This window comes from Oncorhynchus nerka, linkage group LG16 (assembly GCF_034236695.1).
Source record: "Oncorhynchus nerka isolate Pitt River linkage group LG16, Oner_Uvic_2.0, whole genome shotgun sequence".
NCBI classification, from domain to species: Eukaryota; Metazoa; Chordata; class Actinopteri; order Salmoniformes; family Salmonidae; genus Oncorhynchus; species Oncorhynchus nerka.
In genome coordinates, this window is record NC_088411.1 from 4,240,265 (window position 1) to 4,249,799 (window position 9,535).

At 42.0% G+C, this 9,535-nt stretch overlaps 1 protein-coding gene across 1 annotated transcript in view; it reads left to right on the forward strand.

Annotated features, from left to right (window-relative positions):
* LOC115143929 (serine/threonine-protein kinase BRSK2-like) overlaps nt 1–3,841 on the forward strand; it is a 28,586-nt gene extending 24,745 nt beyond the window's left edge. Inside the window, exon 19 of the mRNA XM_029684403.2 lies at nt 1,551–3,841. Coding sequence (XP_029540263.2) covers nt 1,551–1,762 — 212 coding nt within the window. The 3' untranslated portion in view covers nt 1,763–3,841. The remainder of the gene's footprint in view (nt 1–1,550) is intronic.
* The last annotated feature ends 5,694 nt before the right edge of the window (nt 3,842–9,535 follow it).

The following is a 9,535-nucleotide window of genomic DNA, read 5'->3' on the forward strand; positions in this document are numbered from 1 at the left end:
ATGTTTACAAATAATTAAATGCTCATTTATTAATAGTATGTACACTATGTATTGATAAAGTATTCATTATTCATTAAAATTATTTATTATTATTTCCCTACATTCTTACACCACACTGGTTTCACCTACATGAATGGAGTCACTTTCCTCCAGGGTTCCCCAACTGGGGGCCTGTGGACTGAATTTGGTCCACGGCGGGTTTATTTGACACCTCAAGTTTTCTGAGCAGAATAATGCATATATACAATTTAAAAAATGCATTAAAACAATGTACACTATCGTTCAAAAGTTTGGCGTCACTTAGAAATGTCCTTGTTTTTGAAAGAAAAAAATTAATAATTGTCCATTAAAATAACATCAAATTGATGAGAAATACAGTGTAGACATTGTTAATGTTGTAAATGGCCATTGTAGCTGGAAACAGCAGATCGTTTTAACGGAACATCTGCATAGGTGTACAGAGGCACATTATCGGCAACCATCACTCCTGTGTTCCAGTGGCACATTGTGTTAACTAATCCAAGTTTATAATTTTAACAGGCAAATTGATCATTAGAAAACCCTTTTGCAATTATGTTAGCACTGCTGAAAACTGTTGTTCTGATTAAAGAAGCAATAAAACTGGCCTTCTTTAGGCTAGTTGAGTATCCGGAGCATCAGAAATTGTGGGTTTTATTACAGGCCCAAAATGGCCCATCTTAATCTTTTTTTTTTATTGGCCAGTCTGAGATATGGCTTTTTCTCTGCAACTCTGCCTAGAAGGCCAGCATCCAGGAGTCACCTCTTCACTGTTGACGTTGAGACTGGTGTTTTGCGGGTACAATTTAATTAAACTGCCAGTTGAGGACTCGTGAGGGGTCTGTTTCTCAAACTAGACACTAATGTACTTGTCCTCTTGCTCAGATGTGCACCAGGGCCTCCCACTCCTCTATCTATTCTGGTTAGAGACAGTTTGCGCTGTTCTGTGAAGGGAGTAGTACACAGTGATGTACGAGATCTTCAGTTTCTTGGCAATTTCTCGCATGGAATAGCCTTCATTTCTCAGAACAAGAATAGACTGACAAGTTTCAGAAGAAGTGCTTTGTTTCTGGCCATTTTGAGCCTGTAATCAAACCCACAAATGCTGCTGCTCCAGATACTCAACTAGTCTAAAGAAGGCCCGTTTTATTGCTCCTTTAATCAGGACAACTATTTTCAAATGTGCTAACATAATTGCAAAAGGGTTTTCTAATGATCAATTAGCCTTTTAAAATTATAAACTTGGATTAGCTAACACACCGTGCCATTGGAACACAGGTGTGATTATTGCCGATAATGGGCCTCTGTATGCCTACGTAGATATTTCATGAACAATATGCCATTTCCAGCTACAAAAGTCATTTACAACATTAACAATGTCTATGTTTTAGTCATATTGGGCTTCTTGCGGTCAATTTGCAGTCTACAAATGATTTGTAATTATATTCCGGCATACAGACCATCCTCTCAATATTTTTTTTTGTCATGTGGCTGAATCTATTTGACCCCCTACTCTCTCTTTCTCTCTACAGACCCCTTCCCAGACGAGAAGAACAATCGGCCCCACGGGACCCCCACTCTCCAGAACTCCCGCCGCTCCGAGGGCGGAGGTGATCGGTGTGAGTGGGGCGAGAGAGGCGACGGAGGAGGCATCGGAGGCAGTGAAGGGGTCCTACAACGCAGAGGCTCTGGGAATGAGAGGACCCAGCTACTGTCCTCCAACGGAACACAGTCCCAACCCTGAGAGAGAGAGAGAGAGAGAGACCAGTCGGGTAGCAGGTGTCCAAGCGCCATTGGGGGGAAAAAAGAAGACAAATTGTCAAACAAAACCTCACAACCTCACAAACCATGATATATCTCCCATTCTGCCCCGAGAAGATGTCTCAACAAGTTGCTTTAAGCCCGAACACATGCTGTCGTTTTTTTTCTGTGTTGAAATGTACATTCATTCACTGAATCAAGCAGGGATCCAATCCAGACCAGTAATAAAACGTTTTTTTAAATGTCAAAAGGGATTCATGGATGAGCTAGACACATCAAAGGTCAAACTAGGAACTTTGCAGAAGCTCTAGTTTGCATGGCAGTTAGCAAGTCATTGTGCAAAAAATATGTTTAAAAGTGGCAATATGTAACTTTTAGCGCGACCTGACCAAATTCACATAGAAATTTGAGTTATAGATCTATCATTCTACTTGGAAGCAAGTCCAAGACGCGGTAGATCTGTTCTGTGTGCAATTTCTATGCTTCCTGTTCTTAAGTTTAGTTTTTTGTTTTTGTGTCTTTTACTTTAGTTTTTTTTACTGTACACCAGCTTCAAGCAGCTGTTTAGATGGTAACATTATTCTCTACACGATACTAACTTATTTTGTCACAAACTGAAAGTTGGCAAACTGTTAGTGTTTTAGCAACCAGGAAATGGCAGAGTGATATCTGCAGAGTGCAACTTCAATATAGATGATAAGATCTGCTAGCGTACCATGGATGGTCCCGGAAATCGAAACCCACTATCCTGGCGTTACAAACGCCATACTATACCAACTGAGCTACAGAGGACCAAACCAATAACTCAAGCCAAAAGATAAGAACGCTTTGAACAATCTTGTGACGGTTCTCAAAATTACAGAACTCCCCCCTCCCCTGTACCTTTACCGCTCAGCAGCAAAGGAAACCTGATGAATACCTTGATGTGCCCAACATTGTACATACATTTACTCAAAAGACAATGAAAGATGATGGAGACATGTAGAACCCTCTTGCTTATTATCACAAACCACCCATTCCAGAAGATAGAACCTGCTGCCAATTCAGTGAATGAGTTTGATAACACCTAAAGATCCTGCTTTAAAATTGAGAAATGATGTCCTTGAAAAAAATAAATGTAAACTTTGTCTTCTGTTGTCAAGAAATACGAATTAAGCTAAATTGAATGTGAAGAATATTTTTTTATTTAGGTTTAGTTAAGATGATTTATATATTGATTTCAGGGATGTCGACACTCAGCGAAGATATAGGAGAGAAGAATGACATCGGGAAGAATTGACATCTTGGACATACAGTATCTGCTCCAGCATCTGAATGTGGAACCCAAGCCGATGGGAATTTAAAAGGTCAGAACGAAGTTGCCATTGATGTATTTTGGAATTATTTTTGTATTTTCTTTTTTCTCAGAGTCAAATACAATATAAGCAAGATTTATTCGTTGGAAACCTTTTGCTCTGAAGAAAAGTATTTTTGATTTGATGAGAAATATGAAAATATATTTGAAAAGACATGGGCAAACAGTTACATGGATTGGACCACTGTTTGTCCGTGACTCAATAAAAAGTGCATTCCTGACCTATGGATCGGACAGACTCCATTTGCTCTCTGAGCTCGTCTCATATTACCACAGTTCACATATTGAATCCAAATATAGATTTGAACATTTATTCATCGATGGATATTCTTAAAATGCTGACATATTAGTCCTTGCTATCCAAGACTTAAAAAAGGCAAACAAGTGAGTCCCGTCATCACCAATGAACCAAGTGATATATCCTCTGCACCCAAGTCCACCTTACTATCTCCACTCAACAAGCACGATGATCATGTATCACAACACTATTATGTGATAGAGACTAGACACATTTACCAGTCTTTCTTACTGCACAATATGCAACAGATGCAGAATGTTTCCTTGTGATGTATTTATGTATTTATTTACTTGTTTTATTTACTGTATGTATTTATTAATATATTATTTATTTAGGAAATTCATATTGCACCAACAAATACTGTACCAGTAAAAGTTTGGACACACCTACTTATTCCAGGGAATAATCATGAAGACTATAAAATAACACATATGGAATCATGTAGTAAGCAAAAAAGTGTTAAACAATTCAAAATATATTTTAGATTTTAGACTGAAGAATCTATATTTTGATTTGTTGAACACTTTTTTGCTTACTACATGATTCCATATGTGTTATTTCATAGTTTTGATGTCTTCACTATTATTCTACAACGTAGAAAATAGTAAATATAAAGAATAATATAACCCTTGATGAGTCGGCGTTTCCAAACTTTTGACTGGTACTGTACAGGATCTAATGCACTTTATATCTTTGATTTCTTTCTCTTTCCCATGACACCAATATTGTTTTAAGATCATGAACTTTGAACTATTACACTCCTTTCCACCTTTCTGTCTAAATGTTAGATTCTATTGTATGAGTTAGTTATACACTGAGTATACCAAACATTAGGAACACCTTCCTAATATTCAGTTGCACCCCCCCCCCCCCCCCCTTTTTTCCATGATAACAGCCTCAATTCGTTGGGGCATGGACTCTACAAGGTGTCGCAAGCATTCCACAGGGATGCTGGCCCATGTTGACTCCAATGCTTCCCACAGTTGAGTCAAGTTGGCTGGATGTCCTTTGGGTGGTGGACCATTCTTGACACACAGAGGAAACTGTTGACCGTGAAAAACCCAGCAGTGTTTCAGTTTTTGACACATACTGGTGCGCCTGGCACCTACTACCATACCCCGTTCAAAGTCCCTTAAATCTTTTGTCTTGAACATTCACCCTCTGAATGGCGCACATACACAATTCATGTCTCAATTGTCTCAAGGCTTAAAAATCCTTCTTTAACCCGTCTCCTCCCCTTCATCTACACTGATTGAAGTGGATTTAACATGTGACAATAAGGGATCATAGCTTTCACCTGGATTCACCTGGTCAGTCTATCTCATGGAAAGTTAAATAAAAATGTTTTGTATACTCAGTGTATATTTCATGCACTGTTCGGGGTCGTATTCACTAGGAATGAAATGGAAGCAAACGGGCGTTTTGTGCACACTAATGAATACGACCCAGTTTTGATAATGGGATTGCAGTCCATGTCTGAGTCGGGGGTTTATATATCAGATCTGTTGCACCACCTGTGACCAGGTTACAGGCAAAGAGATGAGAGGGACTCTCTTCAAGCATTCTGTATAAAGTCACTGAGCCAGCAATGAGCACATTTCTCTGGCAAGCTCAGCTGTCCACATTCATTGACCGACACTAGCAACCATCATCATACACCTTTCCTCAACAACATCAAAATGCTCATTCTGCTCCCATGTCTTTCTTTATCCTTTCCCCCTTGACCTGTCTGTCAGTCATCACCATTTCTACCAATCACATTGTGCAGATCACTTGATATCATTGTACAAGTTGGTGTCACTGTCGGTATTTACCCTTTGATTGTTCACTGTCATCTTCATCACCACGATCATCATATTCATCATCCTTAATCTAGCTAAGATTGTAAACTATTCTCCATTCCTAAGGGTCAGTAGAATAAGGTGTTTTAAAAACGAAATGTCTATCATAATTTCAATATCAAAGTGCACTATGATAACTATTGCCTGTGATTAAAAAAAAGTAACAATTATGGTTGAATTGATGGTCAAAATAGAGACATCCACCTTATTGCTATGATTATAATAATAAACTCTCAAATGATGTGTCCGTCCTTTGAGTTTCTTGTAGTTCCAAATTGAAAAGCATAAATCATTTACAAAATCCCCATCATTGAACCATTGGGAAATGGGGCATTTTCCCTATTGAAGCCTGTCCTGAGGCTACAGTACAGTTTGACAGCGAACCAATTGCATTTTAACGCACTGTATATATATCATCGCAGTCTACACAGCAGCCCAGAAGTAAAGGTACTTGGATGCGAGCAGAGAGGAGGGCATGATTGGAGAGGGTCTCAATGTCAGCAGAGTTGCCTGCTCGAATTTTCAGCTTCCTCATGGATTCCAGGTAGGCTAACGTCTTTAACGTTACATATTTACTGTACATGATATGTCATACATTACATATGCACATGTTACACGTTTCACCTAAGCTGTGAAATTGTTAGAAAAGCCACTTGTATTATGTTGTTTGTAAAATGGGCAGGGCGATGTCTTCTCTTGGCGCTGTCAGGCAAAGCTCACAACTGCTAACGTTAGCCAACTAAACTGCGATTATTTTGGAGTCTTTAAAAGGTTCAATGCAGCGTCTCTCGACACAACGGCATTTTCCAGAACTAGCTAAACTGTCCACAGACGTGAGTTTACAACTTGCTCACCGGGCACTATTCTCGGGATTGTGCGGTGGTGTCAATTTTCCTTTTCCTTCACCATAGTTAGATGAAAAATATTTAAGGGAGGAAAGGGTACAGCTGTGACACAGCTAACTAGTTCACAACCAAGTTAGCTGTATCCAAACAGTAACTATTTGTTAGCAAGCTAGCCACCACGCTAGCTAGCGTTTGTGGTTTTAAGTCAGCAAGAAAAGTTTTGTACTAGCTACACCAAGCTATCTATCGGAAACGGTATCCGGCCATCACACCGAGTGGCTACAAAACCATCTCCCACCCCAAACGAAGAGACGGTCCTGGGACATATCTGCTCCTGTGGAAACAAGGTATCGGCCAAAGACACCCACTCAGTGTGCTCCGCTTGCCTTGGGCTGCAACATGCCCAGGAAGCCTTAGCCTCCCCTGGCTCCTGTCAAGACTGTGCCCTCTTCACTGTGAAGAGCCACAGTCGCAGGCTAGCACGCCAAGCTAGCCTGAGTCAACAGGATGCTGACATGGGGGCCGATGTCACAGATGGCTCACCAGAGGCGATGGATATCCCCACAGGGAATCGTGGAGTGATGGCACTAGCTGGGGCAACCTGCCATTGGAGGACTCCAGCAACGACCTCGTAGCCTCCCTGCCGGGTTTCCTGATTGGAGACGATAACGACTCCACAGGGTTTTCCGACAGCCTCCTTTCGGAATCATCGGATAGAAACAAAGACTCGTTCATCCCCTCAGGCCATGCCACCAAGCCTCCTACCGGGGGAATCCGACACCAGACATGAAGGCGGGGCGGCCATCCTCACCGGTTCTCGTGTGGACCTGCAGAACGTGTGCAAATGCGCTGCAAATAAACTGGTGATTCCCTAGCCCAATGCAGTAGCAGAGACCACCACGTCCTGATACAAGGGGAAGAGGTTACCCAAAACCAAACGGGCAGCCAGGCAATTACTAACAGTCTTCCCAGAATGCATAGAGAAGGTTACCGTTACCAAGAACCCTGTCCAAGGTGGGTCGGTGTTGGACTGTGTTGGCATGGCGGGGCTTGCCCACATGCCCCCCATCGAAACCTTGGTGGCTTCTCATCTACACTCCAGCCAGAAGTCCTCCATGACCTTGACTGGCCCCACCTTACCAACCAAGTACGAGCGCTTCCAGTCCTTTGTGACAGAGAAGGTATAAAAGTTGGTTGCCACAGCAGTGAGGGCTCTCATCTCCACCTCCATGCTCTTGGCATACCAAGCTGAGCTACAGGAGGAGCTATTGGTCACACCGAAGCCAGGTCTGTGGGATGAGATCTGTATTGCCACAGACCTCAACCTACATCTGCTTAAAGCAGCTGTCCAGGTCTCAGGAAGAGCGATGGGGCTCATGATATCTCAGGAGAGGGCTCGATGGCTCAACTTATCCACGGTGTCTGATAGTGAGAAGCTGAAGATCCTGGATGCTCCAGTAGACCCTAAAAGCCTTTTCGGTCCCACCGTTGAGATGATGCAGTCAGTTTGTTATATCTGGAGTACTTCTCCTGTCCTATTCGGTGTCCTGTGTGAATCTAAGTGTGCGTTCTCGAATTCTCTCCTTCTCTCTTTCTTTCTCTCTCTCGGAGGACCTGGGCCCTAGGACCATGCCCCGGGACTGCCTGACGTGATGGCTCCTTGCTGTCCCCAGTCCACCTGGCCGTGCTGCTGCTCCAGTTTCAACTGTTTTGCCTTATTATTATTCGACCATGCTGGTCATTTATGAACATTTGAACATCTTGGCCATGTTCTGTTATAATCTCCACCCGGCACAGCCAGAAGAGGACTGGCCACCCCACATATGCTCTCTCTAATTCTCTCTTTCTTTCTCTCTCTCGGAGGACCTGAGCCCTAGGACCATGCCCCAGGACTACCTGACATGATGACTCCTTGCTGTCCCCAGTCCACCTGGCGCCAGGGGTCAGCGGCGATGTCGGCAACCCACCCGACCCGTCTTGAAACACGGACCAAGGAGTCTAACGCATGCGCAAGTCAGAGGGTTTTCTCCGAACACACCCCGTGGCGCACTGAAAGTGAGGGCCGGCGTGTGTCGGCTGAGGTGGGATCCCGGTAGTCATAAAGAGGAGACCAAGGCGCATCGTGGTCGAACATACTTATTTAATAGAAGAACAAACACTGAACAAAACTCACAAAACAACAAAACGAACTGTGAAGCAATATGGCTAGTGCAGAACAGGCAATTAAACATAGAATAACAACCCACAAAATAACCAAGGAATATGGCTACCTAAATATGGTTCCCAATCAGAGACAACGATAAACAGCTGCCTCTGATTGAGAACCAATCTAGGCAACCATAGACATATAAACACCAAGACTAGAAAAACCACTAGACATACAAAAACCCCTAGACAATACAAAAACTAAACAAACCACCCTTGTCACACCCTGACCTAACCAAATAATAAAGAAAACAAAGATAACTAAGGTCAGGGTGTGACAGCCTGAGTAAAAAAAAATCTGGTTTGGTTTTCTTTGGATTTTTTCCTACCATATCTATTGTGTTATTCTGTCCTACATTATTTACATTTCTACAAACTTCAACGTGTTTTCTTTCCAAGAACCATAGATTGTTTGTAGATCATAACATTAACACACAACTGACATTAAACGTTGCTTGACTGTAGATTGGGAAACATGTTTTAATAACATTGGATATTTGATTGGGCTTAATGTTGCGTACCATGCGGTGTTGTGCATGCCAACCATATGAGAATCACCAGAATTAACTGATACTTGATGAATCAGGTCTTCTCTACTGCTTTATCAGCCTCCCCCTTGCCCACTCCAAGCTCCTCTTCATGGTTCCCTTCTGCAAGACAATGTCAAAATAAAGCGGAAGGAATGGGAACCCTATTCCTTTGAAGCAGTAATATATAGTACTTTGTATATGCCTGAAGTTATTTTACCTTAATAAGCTTCATTAGAATATAAATATTTTACAAAACAAAGTGAACATGCACATTAAAGTCTACTGTGTTGACATGTTGTAGATGTTAGCAAAGGTTTTACAAGGTTGTCACTAGCCAAATTTGCTTTGTGAGCTTTTCAATGTCTTCATGCTAATCGCGAGCTAGCGTGGCTAATGCTAGCATTGAAATGACAGCCAGTCAGCCTGAAGAAGTTCATTACCTTCAGCTGTTGTTTTGCTTAAAAACAAGGCTTTGGGCTAGGAGTTGTCTAATCTATGTATGCCTGGCCCTGCATTCTTGCTAGTATGTCATTTACCTTGATAGTATTAACACAGTCCAATGTGTTTCCGTGGCTGTTATAGTTGACATGTTCTTTTAATAAAACACAAGACTGCTAGCAGTATGACTGGGCAAAGTTTGAGGCTAACTATTTGATATAATATGGCCGAGGATCGAGACTACC